The sequence below is a fragment of the Pan troglodytes genome, chromosome 1 (genome assembly GCF_028858775.2).
Source record: "Pan troglodytes isolate AG18354 chromosome 1, NHGRI_mPanTro3-v2.0_pri, whole genome shotgun sequence".
Lineage (NCBI taxonomy): Eukaryota > Metazoa > Chordata > Mammalia > Primates > Hominidae > Pan > Pan troglodytes.
In genome coordinates this window covers 163,150,592-163,174,475 of record NC_072398.2, presented here as the reverse complement: position 1 = coordinate 163,174,475, position 23,884 = coordinate 163,150,592, and the positions used below count along the sequence as shown (strand labels likewise).

Here is a 23,884-nt window from a genome sequence, read left to right as displayed (position 1 = left end):
TGTAAGTATTCATATATATGTGTGTATATATATGTATATAGTAGTATATACACACATATATATGTAATTAAAACTTATGCCTCACAGTAACCCCAGGAGGAAGATAAGGTAACTTGTTCAAGTTTACATAGGTAGCAAGTGTTAGAGCTGGGATTTAAACCCTGCCAGTCAGGCTCCTGCTCTCTAATACTACATGAGCCCCCTTTTTAATACTGACAATGAACCTTTTCCCACCTTTAAAAGTAAAAATTTAAAACATCATTAGAAAACATTACAGAAACACATAAAGTAAACAAAAAAAAATTGTGCTTGCTTAGCAAACAGCTTTCAGATTTGTCCCTTAGCACTCTTCTACACTGCCAGCCATGAGCCCTTCCTGTTTAGAAATTTTAGAGAATGCCAACTCTTTAATTCTGTCATTTTTCCAACATTCACTCTGAACTTCTTCCGCATTGTTTTCTGGTGAAATAACTAAAAATCCTGCATGTAGTGTAACAGTCAACTAAAGGCATAATAACCATTAGCAAAACTGTTCCTACCTATTAACTCCTTGTTTAACAAGGGTGGGTCACAATAATAAAAAGACAATGAAGCTGGGAACTGACAATTCCAGTCTTTGCAGCTGTCATGAGACAGTTTAAAAATGAATTTACATAAGTGATTGCTGGGCTTTTTATAAACATGGTACCTGCCAGGAAACAGTTCCACTTTCTCTTTCCTGGACTTTCTGTCCTCTTGTAGATTCTGATTCTCGAGCTTTACAATGCTTTATATGCTTTCATGTTTTATATGCTTATCAGGACAATCTTTTGTGGACAGTAAAAGGAAACATGTCTCTTAAAGCTATTAGAAAATTAACACTTGAGTTATGTGTTTCTTTAGTCCTAGGGGTAGTGTAGTCAAACAGGCACAGGTTTCAATTCTGGCTCTGCAGCCTTGTACAAGTTACTGAAGCTCTCTTGAGTTGTACTGTCTTCTGTAAAATGAACTAATTATATTGCCCTAATGGAGTTGTAATGCCAGGTCAACAACAGACACACAACAAAGTTACTTCCCATAATCAAAGTTGTAAAAAGTTAGTTTCAAAACCAAGCTGCACTTTTGAGATTCCATTTTTCATTTTTATCCAGTTTGTGGCCATTCCCAAAGGACTCCTTTCAGGTGCTTCTGGAAAGTGTTACCATACAAAAGACTTCTAGTTCTCAAGGGGGAATGGAGAAATACATGTGGATTGGAAATTCAATCCAAACAAAACCTCTCTAAAAATTTTTTAAATGGTATTTGTATCCAGGAAATCAAGGCCACAAATCGTTTCTATGAATGAGAACTTTACAGGTTGCCTTCCCTCACAATTTTTCCTTCACTTATATCCCTGATAAAAATAAGAAATGCTGCTGGATATAAAGCAAAATTAATGTTGACCACTAAAGCCATTTCTAGTCAAAATTCAATAGCCTACATACGCCTCTTGAAAAAACAATCCCAGGCTCCATATGATGACGCTGGCCATGAGTAACACTCATGTCCCAGAATCCTCAGATTTAGCTTTCTCAAGAAAACTTTCCATGAAACACGACTTGCCAGGACAAGGCCTTGCGGAGGCTCCTTGTGTACCTGTGGCCCTCATCCCCAGAGTGCTGTGCTGTTACCCTGTGGGTTACTGTGTCGAAATGGAAGCGGTGACGTTCTTCCTTCAGGGACATTCCTTTTGTTTTTACCTAGCAGCATACACCAATAATTTGTAAGTAGGAAGAGTTTTCTGTTCATTTTTTTCTTAATGGACAGATTTAGACAGCCCAAAGGTAGGGCTCGGTATGTGCTGGGGGGAGGGGCTCAGAGGGCCGGCATGAGGGAGGATTTGTGCCCAAAGGCTTCTCACAGACTCCGTAACTAGATGAGGAAATGAGCCAGGATCCACAAGACTCCTCAGCAGCCAAATCCCAAGTTCTCCTTCTGTCAATCATCTGCACTGCAGAGACTTAGAGTACACTCTGGCAGCAAGAAGGCTGCTCTCCCAGTGCTCCTGCCTTGACCACGCCCTGGAGTTACCTGGAAGCTTTATTAGAGACTGTACCCTCTGGGCCCCATGCCAGGGCTGGGTGCGGCCGGGGCTCCATGATTTTCAGTCACTCCTCAGCTGATCCTAACATGCACATAAGTTTATGAACCGCTGCCCTGGTCCCTTCTGCCTTCAGTGAGGCTGCGGAAGCTGCTAGAGCCTATTATCTTGAGACTTTTTTTTCTTTTCTTCTAATGAAAGAAAAAGATAATGTACGAAATCATACATTTTGAGCTTTCCTCAAGTCAAGAAAGTTTAGGTCAGAGTCCTTAGTGTGAGTTTATCCCTTTGCCCCACCCACCCTAATGAAGATTACAGCCGACCGTAGTAACTGGAGCATAGAACGTGCTCCTGGGCAGAGTGCAAAGGGCACCCTTTCAAAGAGGGTGGAAGGGAAATGTATTGGGAAGTTTATGAATGGGAGTAAAGAAATTTAAGAAACAGATTCACTGCTCTTTGGATATGCGTGCAAGGGCTTTCACGACTTTCCAAGCCCCTGCCTTCATCTGGACTCCTGTTCCTCCTGGACACGCTCACCCTCCAGTCTAGTTACAAATTATTCACTCTTAGGACAGGGCCCTCTGCCTCCAGCTCAAGCCAGCTGGAGACCTCTGCCCTCATCCCCACCCCAGGTTTCCAGGTGGGCCCTGCCACTTAGGGTGTGACTCCTAAATAACTGTGGGGCAGCAGTGAGCCAGAGGGGTGGGGAAGAGTATAGATGGGGCTCTCTCCAGGACTGACTCCTGCGTACTCAGCCGTCCTCCCAGGACAGGTAGGGCCCGGTGACAAGAGGTCCTGAGCCTGGCCAGCACCCGACAACTCCCAGCTCACTAGATTTAATGAGGCAGCACAAAAGCAGGAGAACAAGAGGTGTGGGGCTATAACTCCACCTTTGCCCTCTGCTAGCCCATGACCTTGCGCAAGTAACAGAAGCTTTCTAGAAAGTGCCTCAGTGTCCCCATCTGTAAAGTGGAAATTAATGTTTGACTAGACTCCTCAGAAAGCTTTTTGAAAAGTGCAAAGTGCTTTAAGTTATTTTGATACAATACAACTTCTCTAGACATTAATTGAATCTTCTGTGCATGGGACACTGCCTATCACTGACAATATAAAGATGAAAAAAAGGCCACTGAATTCAAGGGGTACAATATATTCCACAGAGGAAACAGAAATGTGGTAGATAAAGCTACATAATTCAATGTAATAATTAGTATGATGGCTGAATAGCATGCTACTGGGAACCCAGACAGCAGAAAATTTACATATGTCCAGAGATGGGGGAGAGAAGAGGACAAGAAGGTGACATCAGGTAAACACTGATGGTCAGGTACTCATCTGAGCACTTTATGTATACAATCTCAAGTGAGCCTCAAAACAACCTTGTGAAGTAGGTAAGTACTGCTTTCCCCATTTTACAGATAAGGAAAGCAATACCTACCTACCTGGCAAGTTCAGAGAGGCAGTCTCTCAAAGTCACATGGCTAGTGAATGGCAGAGCTGGGCTTTGGCTGTGGGCCCAAAACCTGGATCATAATCTTTCCACACACTGTCTCCACCCTAACTATGACCCCATTCCTGATCTCCCCAGTGCCTTGCCCTGGCTCAGGCATAGCCCGGCACACCCCTCCTCTGTGCTTCCATACTTCTGTATTCACACTGCCATATAACATGCCTATTATTCTGTCATTATTTGTTTTTGTGTCTGTCTTCCTCATTAGCTTACTGGTCCTTAGGGAAGAAAGGGAAGGCAGCAGGTGCTTAGTAAACAGTTGGTGTTTGGTGTCTGGTGTTTAATAAATGTTAATAAATGTTTTCTTTTGTTTCTTTCTTTCTTTTTTTTTTTTTTTTTTGAGATGTCTCATTCTGCTGCCCAGGCTGGAGTGCAGTGGTGCAATCATGGCTCACTGCAGCCTCAAACTCCTGGGCCCAGAAAATCCTCCCACCTCAGCCTCCTGAGTAGCTAGGACTACAGGCACATACCACTGCACCCAGCTAATTTTTAAAATTTTTGTAGTGATAGGGTTTCACTAGGTTGCCCAGGCTAGTCTCAAACTCCTGGGCTCAAGCAATCCTCTTACCTCAGCCTCCCAAAGTGCTGGGATTACAGGTGTGAGCCACTGCACCTGGTCAATAAATGTTTTCTCAATGGATGAAGGAAAAAATGAAACTATACTAGGCTTCGACAGACTGGTAGGAATTTACTAGGTGGTTTGAAGGAAACATTTTCAAAAGCAAAGGCAGACCCTTATTCATCCTTATGTCCCCAGAGTCTTGTACTTATTACAGGTACTTAATAAATGTCTAACAAATTCTAGGCAGAGGAAACAGTGTGAGGAAATCCAGAGAGATTTAAGGTTACACAGTGAGTTTGGACAACTTGGCCAATGTGAATCACATAGTGGGTGTGTGGGGACACAGAAGTGCTTCTCAAATTATTCATGGGGAAAGACCAGGGGTTTTTTTTTTTTTTTTTTTTTTTTACTTCCAATTCAATATGGACCAATTCTTTCATAAAAATTCAGCGAAAAGGAACTGCCAAAAATGGGACAAAATACAAGTCCAGTTCCTAATCAGATTCAACAGATGTAAAATGATGGTCAAATTGCTATAAAAATTACCAAATATGGACTTATCTAGCTGCAGATTGCTAACAAAGAGGTCTGTCTGCTGATCAAGCTTTGCCTGGCACTGAGAAAGGTGGAGGTAGGAGCTATTGTGGAGAGCCACAAGAAAGATGAGCTTGTTCTACAAAGGAAAGAGAGATCGAGAATAATGTTCACTGAGGATTTCTGTGTGGCCGGCATGGTTATGAGTGCTTCACATCTATTAACTCATTTAGATTTCATAACTTATCTGTGAGGTAAGTGCTATTATCACACCCGTTTCAGAGATGAGTAAACTGAGACACAGCCGTTAAAAACATTCCCAAGCCAGAGGTGGTAAGAAGCATCACGAGGCCTTGAACCTGGGCAGTGTGAACCTTCATTACTAGACTGCGATGCCTTTGGGGAACTCATAGACAATTTTCTATTGTCTATGAGTTCAGGAAGTGACCCACTGAAATTTATGTTTTCAAGAAATCATGCTGGTGGCAGTGTGCAGGGTAAAGGTCAGTTAGGAAGCCACAACAACAATCCAGGTGAGAGGCATGGGGGTAGGGAGAAGCAGACATGCGGGCGCTTTAGGAGGTGGACCCAGGCTTTAGTTGGGGGCAGGGTGTCCGAGCTAGGGAGAGATGAAGGGGAGGGAGGCGTTCCTGATGACTCAAGGGTTCAGAGCTTACCAACCTGGGTGGATGGAAATGTCTTACAGAAAACAGGCAGGAAAGCAGGTTTTAAGGGGAAGATGATGAGATCACTTTTCAGCAAATGTCTATCTGAATTTGAAGAGCCTGAGACAATCTACAGTTGTGTCTTAGGAAAATTCTACAGACTGTGATCTTCGTTTACTGAATTCAGGTAGTCACTATTTTTACCCTAGTTCTGCCAAACCACTTTCCTCCTCCTCTTTCCCCTTTGCACTGGTTACACTTAAAATAGTTTAAAAAGCAGCAGTTCCAAAACCCTAAACTTTCCTCCCTTCAAAAATAACACAGTGTGTATGCAAAATGCCACACTCATTACAGCTTATTTCTGAACAAAAAGCAGATTTCCCTGCAAATTCTTATTTGCATTTTCATTAAATTCAGATTCTTTATAATGGCTTATGTGATCTGTTCTCTGTCTACTTCTCCAAACTTATCTCCTACCATGCATTCACTCATTCATTGTTCTTTACACTCCTACCACAGGAGCCTTCTTTTTGTGCTCAAACATGCGAAGCTTATTCCCAGCTCAGTGCCTTTGCACTGGCTGTTCCCTCTACCTGGAATGCTCTTCTCCAGATTTAACCTGGCTGCCTCCTGCTCATTCAGCTCTCAGCTCAAATGTCCCCTCCAAAGAGTGGTCTTTCCTGGTCACCTCCATCCCCAGTCCATCTCTCTGTCTCAGTCCCCTGCTTGGCTACCTTCACAGCACTTACCCCTTTCTGAATTGACCTCGTCATGTGATTTTTACTCAAGGAATTTTGTGTATCTTGTTCACAGCTGTATCCCCCAAGTAGACAATCAATAAACATTTGCTGAATTAAAAAAAAAAAAAAAAGATCAGCCAGGAACAGCGGCTCACGCCTGTAATCCCAGCACTTTGGGAGGCCGAGGTGGGCGGATCATCTGAGGTCAGGAGTTCAAGACCAGCCTGACCAATATGGTGAAACTCTGTCTCTACTAAAAATACAAAAATTAGCTGGGTGTGGTGGCATATGCCTATAGTCCAAGTTACTCAGGAGACTGAGACAGGAGAATTGCTTGAACCCGGATGGCGGAGGTTGCCAAGATTGTGCCATTATACTCCAGCCTGGATGACAGAGTGAGACTCCATCTCAAAAAAAAAAAAGATCAACTTGGAGCTTATTAACAACTGAAAAACAGATGAAGAGACAGGGCCTTTGTCCACAAAAAATAGCAAAGAAACATCCAAGTACGAGACAGACAACACAGGGCAGTATCTCCTCCCTGTGTCCCTTCCACTCCCAGAAGCCCATTCCTCCAGACCACCTGGCGGATGCCTCACCTGTCACACTTTTCAATGTGGTATTACCAGAGGCTGTTGGACAGCAAAACGGTGCCATGAAAAGAGTACTGATTTCAGAGTCAGACCACTCACTACTGTGCCTATAACCTTCCAAGCACAGTATTCAACCTTTCAGAACCTGCTTCCTCACCTGTAAATGGAGCCAGTATTCCCTAGCTCAGCTACTATAAGGAGTGAGAAAGTGTATGTGAAGTTCCTAGCATATGCTGATACACAGCTGATACTCAAAGGGTAACTATCATCAACTTCATCCAGTTTACTGCCGGGACACTATACTCTCTCAATTAGGGTTTAATAAATGTATTTAACTGTAGAAATAAGTTTAATTGATATTAAAGATGATGGATATTATGTGACCACTATGATAATGATGTCAATTATAACAACAGTTAACATCTGAGCACTTACTAGTAACACCCTAAGTACTTTAAATATATCAGTAGCTGTTTTATTCCTAAGCCAAATATGGTGTTTCATCAATTCTAAGAAGCATATTTTGTTCACATTTTAAGATCCCTGATAATTGGAATGATTCTTCATGGTAGGCAGAAAGCTCCAAGGATGTCTATGTCTTAATCCCTGCAACGTGAATATATTACATTACATGGCAAAAGGGACTTTGCATTATGCAATTAAGGTTACTGACCTTAATATATGGAGAGTACCCTATAGGTGGGCCCGATCTAATCAAAGAAGCCCTTAAAAACAGAATTTTCTCCGGCTGGAGGCAAAGAGATGCAGCAAAAACAAAAACAAAAAAAAATCAGAGAGATCCCAAGCATGAGAAGGATTTGTCATAATGTTGCTAGTTCTGATATGGGCTCAAGGGCAAGGACCAGAGGGAGATCTCTAGGAGTCGAGGATGCCTCCCAGCTAAGAGGCAGCAAAGAGCCGGAGGCCCTCATCCTGTAATTGCAGGGAACTGGAGTCTACCCACAACCTAAATGAGCCTAGAAATGAATTCTTCCCAAAGCCTCCCAATAAGAGGCCAACACCTTGACTGTGGCCTTGTAAAACCCAGATGAGAGAAATCAGCCAAGCCCACCCTCACTTTCAATGTACAGAACTGTGAGATAATTCATATTTGTTGTGTTAGGCTGCTAAATTTGTGGTAATTTGTTATAGCAGCCATAGAAAAACTAACACACTCTTACAGCTGATGTGCATTATAATTTAATCAGCAGCTTTTTTTTTTTCTTAGTGGCACATAGAATAATGGCACATAGAATACCGGCACATCTAATCAATGACATCTTAAATCTGTTGAAATACAGTGTTATTATCTCTGTTTTGCAAACGGGAAAACAGGATCTGAGAAGTCAGGTGATTTGCCCAGGAGACTGAAACCGCAAACTCAAGCTCTAAACCAGGGGTGTCCAATCTTTTGGCTTCCCTGGGCCACACTGGAAGGGGAAGAATTGTCTTGGGCCACAAACAAAATACACTAACGATAGCTGATGAGCTGAAAAAAAAAAATCGCAAAAAAAATCTCATAATGTTTTAAGCAAGTTTATGAATTTGTATTGGGCCGCATTCAAAGTCGTCTCGGGCCGCATGCGCCCTGCATTATGAGATTATTTTGCAATTTGTTTGTAAGCTCATAAGCTGTCGTTAGTATTAGTGTATTTTATGTGTGGCCCAAGACAATTCTTCCACTGTGGCCCAGGAAAGTCAAAAGATTGGACACCCCTGGGCTAGGGTATCTTGTCAAAAGGCCAAGGAATGGCTGACATGACCTCCTTCAGGCCCATGTCTGATACAGGACCACAGAGACCCAGCTAGCTCCAGAAGCAGTCAACCCCTTTTGATTAGGCACCCAAAGGTGCTAGGTACCCCTTCTAGGTACTGGACCAAGATCCTGTCCTTATGAAGCTGACACTGCAGTGAGGTAGGTTAATATAACAATTGATTGAGATAAGTGCTAGAAGGAAAACAAAACATCCAGAGAGCTTTAAACCAACCTTCATAAAAGTCAGAATGTACATATTCAGGAGCTAAAAAGAAACAGAGCACTGGGCCTGGAAGATAAAATTTTTCCTTTGGGATTTTTCATGGGCCACTCATTGCTAGTGTAGGAACTCCCAGAGACAGAGTTTTTTGTTGTGAGTTTAAAAATTAGTTTTGTTTATTTGCTTTTTTTTTGTTTTTTGATGGAGATATAGGCTAACTTTATACTCAAATTCATAAGACTGCCTCTTGTGAATTTCCAAAAACAAAGCCACTGCCATCTTCCCATCAAATCATAATTTCCCTCTCTTTCAATGGCATTTAGTTTTTAAAAGATGAAAATTAATTTTATATTAAAATAGCATCCCAAGAGCTGACTGAAAGAGCACTTCAAAAAGAAAGATGATTCCATGCAACTCTGATCCCACATCCTTTGTAGAATCCTGAGCTCTGGTTTGACTTCTTACATTGTGCTTTTACTTTCATCTTCTCTTTCACCCTGGAAATACAGTAGACAGAGCTCTGATGGTGAAATTAAAGGGAGAACAGGAGCCCAATTCAGACAGTAAACAACAACAACAACAAAATACGCATGTATAACCTTCTTTCAGGAGATACAGTGCAAGTGGAAAATTCTAGGCTTCTTAAAAGGAAGTTTTTAAGTTTTGCAGGAAATGCTATTGAAATGTATATATTCTCAATCTCTCTCTTTTGTTTTTGCTTGAGAGGGAGAAATTCTAGGCTAGAAGATCATCTTCATCATGTTTTTTGGAGAAGCCCCAGTTTAGTAATACCATTAGCTGAAAACTATTTTTAATTCAGACATTAGCAACTGGCATAAAACCCTACTTTCCACTTCTCTTGATTTTGCACTGACAAATTTGGCAGCCCACTCTACCCTTAGGCCCAAAAGAGCCATCACATTTGTAAGTCTGTATTTAGGAGATTCTGACAGAGATGTATGCAAGAGGAAAGGTCAACAAATGCCCACAGGAGGATCAACATTCTAGAAAAGATGTAAGAACCGCCCCAAACCGCCATCTCACTCATAATCAAAAATATTTCAATGGCTCTAAATTACCGTTGTGCAGAAACCAGATTAGCAAAAATAAGAAGAGCTGACACTTTTATGGCCATTGGCTGTATGGAACCAGGACATCCAATACATTCCTGATGGGAGGGCAAAATGGTTCAATCTTTCCGGAGGGGTACTACAGAGCACTGTGATTCAGCAGTCCCACTTCTGGGAATCAATCCTTAAGTACACCTTCACAAAGCAAAATGATTTATTACATCTTTATTCATCACAGCACTGTTTGTAATAGCAAAAGACTGGGAAACAGCCCAAAGGTCCAGCAGTAGGGATTGGTCAAATAAACCATGGTACATCCACATGATGGAAAACTTGTTACTCTGTGTGTGTGTGTGAGAAAGAGATACTTGCAGAGACAGATGTCTAAAACATACCGCTAATTTTAAAAGGTAAGGTAAAGAAGAGTATATACAACACCTTTAATGAGAGAAGGGGGAAGAATTAAAATACCATATATTCTTATTTGCTTGTATTTACAAGTTGCTACTTGCAGAGAATATGGGAAAGGCGTGGATGGGGATAAGATGGGAGCAAGGTTTTTGAATTTGAAAACTTTTGATTTTTGTGAATTTGCTATTTAAAGAAATCCTGGGGCTGGGCACGGTGGATCAGGCCTGTAATCCTAGCACTTTGGGAGGCTGAGGCTGGCAGATTGCTTGAGTCTAGGAGTTCGAGACCAGCCTGGGCAACATGGTGAAACCCCATTTCTACAAAAAACACAAAAGTTTGCCAGGTGTGGTGGCAGGCACCTATAGTCCGAGCTATTCAGGAGGCTGAGGTGGGAGGATCACCTGAGCCAGGGAAGTCGATGCTTCAGTGAGCCATGATTGTGCCACTGCACTCCAGCCAGGATGACAGAGTGAGATCCTGTCTCAAAAAAAAAAAAAAAAAAAAAGGAAGCAAGAAAAGAAAAGAAATCTTGTAGGGAATTCTTGTAAGAAATTGTCAAAAATGTTTACCTTTGTATATGGTTATAATGTTTCTTGAGGATCATATATTATATATTTTCAAAAATATTGAAGTTGTATAAGCAATTTTCCCAGAAGTGTGAAGAACAGGACAAGATTGGCATGGAAGAGATAAAGCTAAGGTGGAGTTCAACAGCTCAGGAGGAGGAGTCGAAGAAACCTGGGTTTAGGCAGGTAGGTTCTCACGTGAAAGTCAGTCAGAGAAATCTCAGTTCAGAATTCAGGAGGTAAGCACAGTGAGTGTGGAGAGGGTAATTTCTGCCCTGTGTTATATTACCTGCTGGATGTGGGTGGCTCTGAGCCCCCAGATATTTATTACAGCCATAAGGAAGTCAGAGAACTGTAGGTGAATGGGAGGCAAAGACAGGAACACTAGGATTACCTTCCAGGCAGCCTGCCAGGAGCATTGATTTGCTCTTGGATAAAGCATGCTGCTCATCAAATATTTATGTTAAAAAAGAGGGCAAGGCATGTGCTGGAATATTCTGCTGAATTTGACAGAGATATTCCTTGAAAACTTGAGACTCCTGGAATTTTGTGTAATCAAATCATACTATAAACACAACAGGTGAATTTGCTATTTAAAGAAATTCTGTAAGAAATTCTTAGGAATTGTCATCTTCTGCTCTTTCTGCTTTGGGAATCTGAGTATGTCTGAAGATGGCTGCATTTAACCAGGTTAAATGTGAAAGGCATTCACGTTTCTGCATCTTTTAGTTTTTTTCACAAGGTGTATTGTCTCCAGAAAACAGCAGATGGCCTAGGTCTGAAGTATGAACCAGCACCTTGATCCTCAGGACCACTGCCTTAGCAGTTAGATTCACTAAACATGGCTGATCCTACAGGCTGTGCAAATGCCTCCCAGAAGAGGAGCCAGGAGAAGGAAGTTGATTCTGGCTACAGGCTTTCTAAAGGATCAACTTAAAAAAGCATGAAAGTAGTACCAGTTGGTACTAAGGGGAACACAGACAAACTCTCTGAGTTTGTGGTACCTTTGATAACAAGACTCCGCACCTTTTAACCTAAACTAGAAGCCTTTTTCCAGAAGCAGCAGTTACTTATAGGTAAGTTCCAAAGGCTCCTGCAACCACTGTTACTTGCATCCTGTCCCCAAGGAAAAAGGCCTACGGCTGGTCAATAAATAACATGAATCCCTCTCCACATTCCCAGGAGTTACTACTACTCCATTCCCTGCACCAGGCCAACTACACAACGGGTGCCGGTGACCCTGGCAAGTATTAGGCAATACTGAGCATGCTGGTGTTTAAGTAGCAATAAACAACGTCAACAGCACCCAAAGTGCTGGTCTTTACCTGCCCCTCAGAAATAATGAATTGAAGAGAAAGAAACTCATCATAGGCAATGTGTACCACTGAATGTTTGTTTCCTAGCATATATAATCAGTATTACTTTTTTACATGTACCTTGCTGACACACCACAGAAAACATGGTTTTATTCCTTCATTCCACTGACATTCATGAAGTTTATACGTTTCCCAATAAAGCCTGACATGATAAACCAAACGGTTAAGTGACAGACTCTGCCAGCTGATGGCATCTAGAGGACTACTGTGGCTACAGGGGCTTTGAGAAGCAGAGCTGCTGGTAGCCATATTGTGCCTTTGTGTGTGTTAAAAAAAGGCATTCCCTCCATGTACACCTAGACTTTTGCAGGCTTGATAGCATCAGAAAGAAGTTCCCTTTTGTCCTAGCAGAGGCAATCCTACTCCAGGATGCATGTGGTTTTGTTTGTTTAGCAGATGTGAGCCTCCCATTTGCCTCCTTGCCCAGGCACTTTTGTGCAGTGAACAACCTGTATAACAGTTCAAGGTATCCCTGTCAAGAAGTCACAATCCATTCCTTCTGCTTCTTGGCCAGACATCCAACCCTCCCATGACAACTTATCTGCACAGCCAATCATGACCTTATATACCCACATGAAGCCCCATGGTCTAATGTGCAGGCCATGGTCTAATAATTCAGAAGATTTCATTAGTCTAGGCACAGCTCAGGCACCTAGTCTAAAGGTTACACCTTTCTAATTTGTCTGAGATTCTGGTTAAACTTGGTATGATGATGTTATCTCAATAAGGTCTTCAATAAGCCTCAATAAAGTCCAAGAGGCTTTTAGATTTTGATTCTTCTTTCCACCCTTAGATTTAGCTCATGTTGGGATTTAATGGATTTCAGTTTGAGTCTTCATTTGAGAAAAAACTTAATGTTTTTCCTCTGCAATAATTTATCCCCCCAAAACAACACAAAATTTGAGGTAACTGCAAGCTTGGGGTCCCAGTGGGGAGTTAAGGGTTTAGTGTCCAGTGGTCAAGGACGTCTTGGCTAGTGCCATCTGAAGCTAAATAAAAGCCTGATTATTTCACATCAATGAAGTTAAGATTCTGCCTCCAATGGGCTCATGTGAGTTTGCACAAAGCCATTCTGAATCAAGACAATTCTCTACACACAACGCAAGTGCAGAGATGGCAACTGATTCAGACTTCACTCCAGTGAGCATGTGTGATCACACAAACTCAAGTTCAACCAGAGCTTATACTTCTCTCTTCGGTCAACCAAAGGGGATCCTATGTCAATTACATGACCTTGCCTGCAAGGGGAGTGGTGGCCTACTGTGTCAGAAAGCATACAGAATACAAAGCCTTCTGACTCTCTCGGCCCAAAGTCACCCACTTATTATACAATCAATGAAACTGAAAATTACAGAAGATTTTAGCAACCAATCTCTTAGAACTTTTAGATACTAACCCTCTGGCAGAACTGAAAGTATTAATTCTTAACAGTCTCCAACACTCCAGTTTTTTTTTAATTTTTTTAAGATGGCATCTTGCTCTGTTGCCCAGGCTTGAGTACAGTGGCACGATCTCGGCTCACTGCAAGCTCTGCCTCCCAGGTTCACGCCATTTTCCTGCCTCAGCCTTCCGAGTAGCTGGGACTACAGGCGACCGCCACCACGCCCGGCTAATTTTTTGTATTTTTAGTAGAGACGGGGTTTCATCATGTTAGCCAGGATGGTCTCGCTCTCCTGACCTTGTGATCCACCCGCCTCGGCCTCCCAAAGTGCTGGGATTACAGGCGTGAGCGACTGCACCCAGCCAACACTCCAGTTTTTATTATACAGTAATTCTCTGAAATGTAGACCCATTAAAAGAAGACAAAAACCCTCCTTGTCACAGGATGGTAACCAGACACTTCACAACTGAGCACTTTTACGACACCCAATAAAGCCTAACATGATAAACCAAACACTTAAGTGACATCAGAAATGATTTTCAAGAGAGACTCTCCAATAAACGGAATAATCTAGCTACAAGTTATCTTAAGTCAAGTCACCTCCACCATCTGCCCTGGATCCATGCTACCTGTTAACTACTCTCCTGTCATTCCTAAGGGAGGAAAGTGGGGAGGTCAGGATCTGTGGGTATGTGCTGGTTCTAGAACAGGATTTAGCGAGTCAGTTCCTTCATCTGTACTATCCAGGCCCCCTTTGGAAGTCCAGGGATGAAAGAGGTAGACTTCACAGGGTCACCAAGGACTGGGCCTTTATGTGCGCTTCAGGCCTGCTGGGTCTCAGCAGCCATTTGGAAGTGTTAACTGCTATGGCTAAAGAGTGGCAAGCCTGATGGAGAGGCACTGATGATTCTCCTCAGGAAGGTCACCTAAAAGGAGCCTCCTCCTCATGTTTCTCTTGATTAGTTTTATAGTTTTTAAGCAAAACTGACTCCACAAAGCCCACTTCACTCTCACCTCTGGATGGATGCACCTCCATCTCCGTGCAGAGGGCATGAGATGTGGAGTTAAGATGCTTCTGGGTCAAATTCTGTCCTTGCAACTTGAGCAAGGTTCAGACCTTTAAGGAACCTCAGCTTCCTCCTCTGGGCTGTTGTGACAACTGAGCAAGACTGTATATGGGAAGAGTTTAGAAAGGGCTCAGGATATATAATATATACAACTGTGCTGTAATTAGTTTTTATCTATCCAACCTTCCTGTTAAACTAAGTGCACCAATATCTGCCTCATTACTGTCTTCCAGGTGTCTGATATACTGAAGGTGCTGTAAAAACGCAGCTCATCAAGGCAGGCCTGGATCTGGGAAGTCACAACTTCCATAAAGTCAAGGTTGGTGGACTAGGTCTATATGCAGATCCTAAAAACCCACTGGTAGATTTTTCAAATATTCTTCATGACGATCAAACTACAAGCTTCTGAAAGGCCTTCTCTTTTACCGCTAAACGATTCTCACTGCAAAGGTTTTGACATTTAACCGAAGGACATTCAACTGCCATAAAGTTGGTGCTTTTTCCAAAACAACAATAAAATCCTGCTATTTGTAGTTAACAAGCCAGATTTGTTTTTTAGTAACTATTACGCAAATTTTTTTGTTTTTGTAGTTAATAAACCAGATTTGTTTAGTAACTATTACACAAATGAATTATATTTTAGTATATATATAGGCACATTGTGGAAAATAGGGGAAAAGCAGGTTGGGGGTGGGAGAGCACCATAATCCCATCACCAATTTGTCTGTATTTTCTTCTAGGCTTTTCTTATGGTTTAAAAATAATTTTTAAGCTAGCTGTAATTGTAATAACACAATGTAACTGTGCATACTGCTTTTCCCCATTTTAAACTGTAACAGACTTCATGTATTACTGATTTTTTAAAGTCTCTAATAAAAAAGAAAATGAATTGAGATTTGGAAGAATTAACTTGTTTAACAAATTAATATTGCAAACCATTTCACATTTAAAAGACAAAATGATGATTGCCTAATTCTCTTACTTTTTAAGTACTATTTGGCAGGACTATTTAAATTACTAAGCTTTTTTTAGATTTGGGGGAAATATTAAAATTTTGTATAGCTGTTTTCCTGTTACAAAAATAATGCATGCTCATTATACAACATTTAGAGAAAATTTCAATAATTTAATGTTAACATTTATTGAATGTGGACTATGCACCAGGCACTATTCCAAATGCTATATACATAGATTAGCTCATTTATTCCTCACAACACTTATTGAAGCATAGATTAAGTAACTTGCTCACAGTCTACTCACCTAGAAGTATGAGCCAGAAATCATTATGTTATGTTCTAGGAGTGAAACGCATCAATAATTTACTCAATCAAATGCTTCAGTTGTTTCAGAGCATAATGTCATAGGCAAGAAACAATTAATAATCACACTGTACCCTTTATAGTTATTTAAAATTATTATAAACCACATCTCTGTGTCCCAGTGGAGCAATTAGTAAAATGAGAAATCATCTGTGGCATGAGCTAAGATCCTGGTTCAGCCCAATTCTGTGCACCTGACGTGCATTAAGACAAAAACAAGAAGCTTTAAAGGGTTTGTTTTAAAGATGGAGGCTTTTTTTTTTTTGTTTTTGAGACAGAGTTTTTGCTCTTGTTGCCCAGGCTGGAGTGCAATGGCACGATCTCGATTCACCGCAACCTCCGCCTCCTGGGTTCAAGTGATTCTCCTGCCTCAGCATCCCGAGTAGCTGGGACTTCAGGCATGCGCCATCACGCCTGGTTTATTTTGTATTTTTAGTAGAGATGGGGTTTCTCCATGTGGGTCAGGCTGGTCTCGAACTCCCGACCTCAGGTGATCCGCCCACCTTGGCCTCCCAAAGTGCTAGGATTATAGGTGTGAGCCACAGCGCCTGGCAAGATGAAGGCATTTAAAAAATTTTTTAGATTTTAGGAAATGAGTCAACAATGTGATGAGTAGATTTCCTGAATTAACTGAACACCCAATCTCATGAAAGTTTACAAATAAAACAACCACTCACAATCAGCCTAACACTTCTTATGGCTTATCTGTTGGCCTTGGACATCAGTACATGCAAAAGTAAATAACCGGATACCCTTGGGTCACATGTTTTCATACTTTGATTAAGAATTACACTTGGTTAAAGATGAATACTTCTGTTCCTGGCTTAATTTCCTACCTAGGGCTAATAAACACAACTATTTGAAATATAAATTCTCTTTAAATGTAAAGGATAATGCAATGTTTCTGACTGTCAAAATTACTATGCAACTGTAACTTTAGCACTAAAAGCATATTAAAACTATTAATCCTTTAATCATAATTATTCATATTGCTGTGGTAGAAACATCACACATACACACACACAAACACACACACACCAGTTACTTTCTGTAGAATTTGAAATTGCTCTATCTAGCATTTCCGGAAGGTTCAAGCTGCCACCCTGCAATTTATCCAGTAGCCTGCTGCTTGAACAAGCTAGATAAATATCTAATAATTTTGACCATGTACTGCGTGTTAAGTCCAGTTTAAGTGTTTTCCAAAGACAAAGTTTTCATATACTTTCTGTAAAGCCCTACAGATAGAGACCATTATTATCCCCATCTTATAAATCAGACTGAAAAAGGTTAAATAGCTAATATTTTCATCTAAGTCTGTCTGACTCCAAAGCCAACACCCCAAATCACTGTTAAACAAGCTTCTCTTCCAAGTTAGGGCTCAGAAAAATTTACTTGACTTTCACAACTTGCCTTCCTAGGTTAAGCTTAAGCTGACATAAAACTCCAAAACAAAGCAAAACACAATAAATCACATAATTCTAATTTTTAAAAAAACTAATTTGATATTGGCTAACCACTTCCTCAAGTTTTCTGACCATGAAGCCCTTTGCTCTCACACTTTAATAAACCACCGATATTCTCTAACAAGTGACAACACAAATCCACAAATCTAATTGTTAGAGAGCTTTCAAGTTAAGACTGGAGCTTTCTGGACAGGAAATTTTTATAATTCTATTTTTTTCAGGCTCTTGTGAAACACAGATTCACATTTTCATATATTTCTACACAAATCTAAGTGCTGTGTGCCCTGTTGGGGGTTCGATATCTAGTAAATTACATGAGTTAAATACAGCAAAAATAGGACTGCATTATTTATAAGGTCTAACGACGCAGTAGACTTTTCAGCATTTTTTGGACTTAAACCAGGGCTTTACGGCGCTGGTTAACTATTAGAGAAGGCAAAGGGACTGAACATTTTATCTGAAAGTCCTTTTATCACTTAAGACTCTGTAAAATGTTTGATTACTTTAAAAATTGTGTGTGTGAATAACGTTAGTTTACTAGAAAAGGGGCTTGCTAGTACATATAATTTGGTTAAAAAAACAAAAACAAAACAAAACAGCTCCTTACTTGAATGTGATTGTTTTGGCAATAGTAAAATTCAATCCCGTCGTTCTAGCGCTGCCTGCCTTCCTGGTTCTCCTAGGTGAGGGCCGCCATCCTGCGATAATTTACTTCGAGAGCTGCGAAGCGCTGGCAAGGGTGCAGTCTGGTGACTAGCACTTTTAAAAACAAAGCCAAACTCCGCTTTTAAAATAGAGAAGGCACAGACGCAGACCCTGCCTCTGACGACATCCAAAAGATTCATTATACACAGCCTATTCAGGCGAAGCTACAACCGCCCCAGGAAATATAAACTGTGTCGGCAAAGACAGCAGGGGGGAGAGGAAGTAACTGATAGGAAGGAAGCTAATCATGTGAAGTTTGTCCAACTCCACACGGTCTAATAAATTCCCGTTTGTTTCCGCTGGGAGCAGCCATTAAACGCGCCCTGACACGTGGGCGCAGGAACCTCCCTTCTACCTCTGGTGTTCAGAGATTTCCTTCTCGACCCACTTGTTTGTATACAACCACGCCCGGCAGGATGACCACCAGATGACCGGCCGCAGCAATGCCTCCACTCAGTCTCAGTTGGGCAAAGTTTCACTCCACTGCGGCGACGTGAACAAGAATCACGGCTTCCTTATCGTGAGTTATGAATGATTTAAGCCAAGTTTACAGGACACACAAAGCGAGGGACGAGTGAGTGACGGGAGGTGCTAAGTGACAGCGTTTTAAAGTCAGCTTTAATTGATATGCCCTAATTAAAATGAAAAACAGAAGTCACCCTGCCCCACGGGATAACTGTCGGGGCAATAATTTAAAAAAAAAATCACCCAAGACTAAGCCTCAACCTCCCCCTTACCACTTGCAAATACAGTCTGCAGAAAAGCAGCCTCGGGTCCCCACTCGGGGGTCCCTCGCGGGGTGCGTCATATGGGCTCTCCCCTCTGCGACCCGCTATTTCCCTGCTAGACCCCCAGCGCCCAGCGGATTCCAAGGCTGCGCTCCCGCCGGCTGGTCCCGGGAGGTAGAAAGTAGGCAGAGGGGCGTGGCGTCCCTGTCGCCCCCACATGCCAGCCCTCCTCCAACGCCTGACACCACCACAAGCCACGGCTGGGAACACTGGGGGCCTCCCACCCCGGCGCGGGGCGCACGGCCGCAGGCTGGCGAGGAGGCAAGCGAGCTCAAGGGGAGACCTTTCCTTCCACCCCCAGCCCTAGCCCCAGCCACAGCCGTGGGGGCGGCTTCCCGCAACCTCGGGCGGCCGCCCGTCGAGGGCGCGCGTTTCTGCCTCTGGGTCTCGGTGTCCCTTGGCCCCTTCCTCCCCCTCCCCCCGGTCTCCGGCGCCCAGCGCTCAGACCAGTCCCCGCCCTCCAGCAGGACACTCTCCCCTCCTTCCTTCCTTCCTCCGCTCCCTCCCTCCATCTCGCTTCCCAGCACCCGGGACTCGGAGGCGGCCCCCGAACTCGCTGGCCGACGCCCCGCGCCGCGCCCCGACCCCGCGGGGACCCGACTCACCACCCGCGCCCGCCGCTTGGTACTCACCCGCCTGCCGGTGCGCTGCCCCGCCGTCGCCGCCGGGACTCGGTCTCTAAGGGCTCCTGGAGACGGCTCCGACCTCTCCTCCTCCTCCTCTTGCTCCTCCGGGCGCCGGCTCCGCCTCGCTGGGGTGGGCGGGGCGGCGGCGGCCCCGGGCTCCTTCCTCCGCGCCGGGCCCTGCCTCCCGCCCGGACGCCCTGGCTGTGCTGCCCCGGGCCGGGGAGCCCGCGTTGTGGCCCCGCAGGAGGAGGGGCGAGGCCTGGCCTGGGGAAGCTCGGTGGACGTCTGGTCGTCTTTGGCCATCCCCCTTCCTCTAATTCTCATGGAGGACCTGAAGTTCTAGGACTTGAGGCCCCCCACTCTCCGACCCGCCCTCGCGCGGGGCCGCCCTGACTCCTCGCAAGTTTCCTTCGCGTGCGAACGCCTCGCTTGCCCCTGTGCCAGCGGTCCCCAGGGCTGTGAGGATGAGCGCTGCCAAACCCCTACACGAAAGTTTGGTTCTGTTCCAGAAACTATGGAGGAAAACACTCATAGTAACATTTAAAGGGCCCTGGGGCCACGGAGAGACGTTTCCCAGAAAGTGGAGGTATAACTGCGGATTATAGAATTTGTAGTACATCCACCCACCATGAGCTTCCCGTCCATCTGCCCCGAACCCCTGAAATTTGTTTCCGAATGTCCAGTACCTGGCAGAGTTCTGCCTAATGAATTAATGGGATTTGGTTGGTCTTTTCTGGAAGGGTTCAAGGTCGGGTAAATGGAGGAGCCATTTCTGCTTCCATAGATTTTGTACTATTCCTTCGGCCATTCGACAAACATTACCAAGCACCCGCTGTGTACCAACTGCGATGCTAAAGGTGATGGGAGAGGTACAAAGATGAATCAGACAGGGGGCTTGCCCAGAAAGAGTAAAGAAGCTGGATGTTCAGAAAACCACTCAGCGGACTTTTAGAGTATTCCTAGGTAGCCGCTTTCTTGTTTGACAGGGTGGAGAGAAAAGAGGTGAGGCCAAAGTAGGTCACTTAGAACCAGTGTGGGCAGAGTCCACAGTTGAAATGGAGTCTGAAAGCATTGGTGAGGGATGTCTGTGTATTGAGTTTCACCAACTGAGGACAAGTGGGCCCTGGGGAATCTGGGAACTAGGGACTGCAGTCAGGGCATTATATTCCCTCTTGCTTTCCTTCTGACCCCTAAGCAAGTTTCAGGCTTAGTGAAATCATTTGCACATGTAGAAGAGGTGTCACAGGTAGAGTAGGTGTATGAATGCATGCCTTGCCCCAGGAGTGTGGTCTTAGCAAGCTGCGGATGGCGATGGTTTGTGGGATGCAAGCCACAGACTGCCAGAGGGGTCTTTATTTCCTGTTCTGTTCAGCATTAGGAAATGCTTGACTGATTCACAAGTACTAACAGTTCAAATGATACACCTGAAACAGAACAGCTTGACACCACAGGGACTGAGGGGTGGCATACTGGAGTTTGTATTTTTTGGCCACAGACCACAGAATAGACTCCTCTAAGCTATGCTACTAATTTTCCTTCCTGGGACACTTTATAGTTTAATAAGTGCTTTCATGTACTTACTCTTACTTTTCTCTCATTAGTCTCTTGAAAAAACCTGGAAGCTGGAACACCACGTATTGCCACCAGTAACTTAAGCGGCTTGTGGAAGGTTTTTCTAGTTGAGTGCTGTTCAAAGTGTGGTTCATAGAATAGTGACAGTCTGCAAACCGTTACCCATCTACAAAGGGATGAGCATAGAAATTGCAGATGAGCATGTAGAAACTTACAGCAATTTGACAGAGTAATTTTATGTCTGTTAAATCGTTTAAAATGCAGCTTTGTATTTTATGTCTATTTCGTTTTTCTTTTATGTGGAAAGGCATCAGCCTGCAACAGATTGAAAATAAAATATCACAGATAGTTTGAGAAGCACTGATCGAGATAGTATTAGGTTAGTACAGAAGTTATTACCGCAATTACTTTTGCATCAACCTAATAGCAAGGCAGGAATGATAAGAGCTAATACTTAACCAGCACTTTCTGCATAGCAGATGTTGCTTTAAGTGCTTTACATATATTAAACCTTTTAATCCTCCTAACAACCTAAGGACGTAGTCACAGGAAGGTTAGGTCTTACAGAGCAAAACTGGCAGAGCCAGGATTCAAACCTTGGCTGGCTGACCCAATACTTTGTGCTTTTATCGATGCCCTCGATCCAGTGTCCTTTCTACTCTGCTGATGTTTCCCAAACTTAAAGGATTCACATTCCATTTTCATACAACTGTAATTCCTATTTTTTATTTATATTTCTTATTGACTCACTTTTGTTATTTTGTACATATATTACCCTGGCAGTTAGTAACTCCAAGCATGTAATCATGGGTTTGAAAAGCAAGCATCAATCTTCTACTCTAGTTTATATTAAAGTACATGCCTAATTCCAGCACTTGCTGCCAGTGCTTGGCGATACCCCCTCCAGTCCTTTTCCAGTTTCGTGCACACTGGTTCCAGGCATGCTTTCATTCCCTCCCGCCAGCACCCACATCATATTCTCAGAGTACCAGCTCCAGCTGCAGGATTTGCTTTGCCTGGGCACAGGGCAGCTGGAAATGTGTAGAATTAATGTCCTCCACCTCCATCCCTAGCCTTTAGCCAGTGTGGAGGAATAAATATTGCAGCTCCTTTGCTCATATTTGTGATAACTGGGTGGATCTACATTGTCTACAGAGTTCCCTATGCTGTTGGGCCAAATTCCACGAGCCTGTTTGGTTTCTTATTTTTTTTTCTTTCTCTAGCCTTCTTTTAACATTTTTTTTCCTTTTTTTTATGTTCTTGCTATAAAATAGTTAATGAACTATTTTCTACCCCCTCACCCAGTGGCATTCAAAACAAATAAATCAGTTTCCTATGAAAGAGTGTCAGTGGAGTGGAGTGAAATTTATGCTTTATGAGATAAGGTCTTTGGGATTAAGTCCTGGCTTTGCCATTAACAAGCTGTGTAAATTTGAGACAGTCACTTAACTTTGCTGGGTCTCTGCTTGTCTTTAAAATAAAGGGATTGTAAGAGAATGGCTCTAAAGTCCCAATTCTATGGAAATTAGATTTTAGTTTTAAAAAGTGGCTTTCTTGGCCATTTAATCCCTCACGAGACAAGCAAGAGAAGTGGTTTTATAATTCAGGTCAGTTGTTTTTTTTTAATGAATTGCAATTCATATGTCAATCTACTGTGAATTTCTATTTAATATTCAATAACAACACCGTAGCTAAAGGATGAGTCAGAAAGAGATGGTGAAGAAATTAAAAAGTGAGGCAAATCAGTCAGTCTCTCGGTGATCAGGTCTCCACAGACTTCAGAACAATTTTTTATTTTATTTGTTTAGAGATGGAGATCTCACTTCAGAACAACATTTTTGGGATATCAGCTTTGCTCCCTGTGGATTTTATTGGTCCTATTGCACATGGCTTCACTCTTTGTCTGGACCTGCCCTGGAAGGCAGGGAGAGCTCCCTCCTTTTGAGTAGGTCACCTGGGAATAAGTGTCTTCCAAACTGGTTTTTCTGCTCAGTCGGAGGCTGCCATATTTCCATGTAGAAGTTAGGTCAGGGAGAAGCACCCACAGTCTTGGAAATCCCCAAGTAACCTGTTGAAACGTGTATTGCCATAGGCAGGAGCTATGACCAAAACTGTGGCTACAGATCAGAAGGCAATTTAGCATAGTTCCACGCTTACATGGGTGGAAACCTTCAGAGGCCTGGGTGGGAGTGACCCAAAATGGAGGCACCCATGCAAGTTAGTTGATTACTAACTCAATATGAGCTCTCTGGCTTATTACTGCAATAGGCCCTCTAGCTCTAGGGAGTGGAAGTCCCCAGATACTGTTGTCTAGAAGTAAAAAATATGGGCTCAAGAGTTAATGTATTTCCTGTCATTGGAGGAGTTCAACCAGTGGTCTCTTAGAAAGTAGAGATTTAGAGGATATCAGCGATGCAACCCAAATGCCCATCACAAGAGATAAGATACCTCCCTCTAAAGCAATCTGAAAAAAAGATATAGATCTAAATATGTTCACATGAAAAGATGCCCTCAATGCATTCTTGAGCATAGATAGCAGATTATAAACCATCATGTGGAGACGCTTTCATTCATGTATAAAAAAGCATACATACACACGAATCTCTTCTGTAGGTGTATCTGCAATGATGTTTGTCAAAATAGTAACAGTGACTTTCTCAGGGTGGTGAGATTTCAGGTAACCTACCTTTTTTATACTGCATGAATTTTTTCACAGTGAATGTGTAGCTTTTCTATAAATCATGTCTTTTTGCATATTGTAAATGTATCTTTCTTTCATAATATAAAAAGACAAAAGGCATTGTGCAGACCAGGAGTTGGCAAATTATGGCCAGAGGACCAAAGGACCACATCTTTTGTAAATAAAGTTTAATTGGAACACAACCACACTCATTCATTTCC

At 42.8% G+C, this 23,884-nt stretch overlaps 1 protein-coding gene across 5 annotated transcripts in view; it reads right to left on the bottom strand.

Moving 5' to 3' along the window:
• Nucleotides 1–19,799, bottom strand: part of GNG12 (G protein subunit gamma 12) — a 130,077-nt gene extending 110,278 nt beyond the window's left edge. For 2 of the 5 annotated variants that reach the window (XM_009460436.5, XM_003308134.7), the window contains exon 1: nt 19,418–19,552. Coding sequence is in view for 1 of the 5 variants with exons in the window: in XM_016920562.4 (XP_016776051.1) it covers nt 19,418–19,735 (318 nt within the window). In the remaining 4 variants the exon portion in view is untranslated. Of the gene's footprint in view, nt 1–17,899; nt 18,194–19,417 lie in introns of those variants that run through there. The other 3 variants (XM_016920562.4, XM_063800587.1, XM_003308135.7) reach the window with 3 other exon arrangements.
• Nucleotides 19,800–23,884: the final 4,085 nt, after the last annotated feature.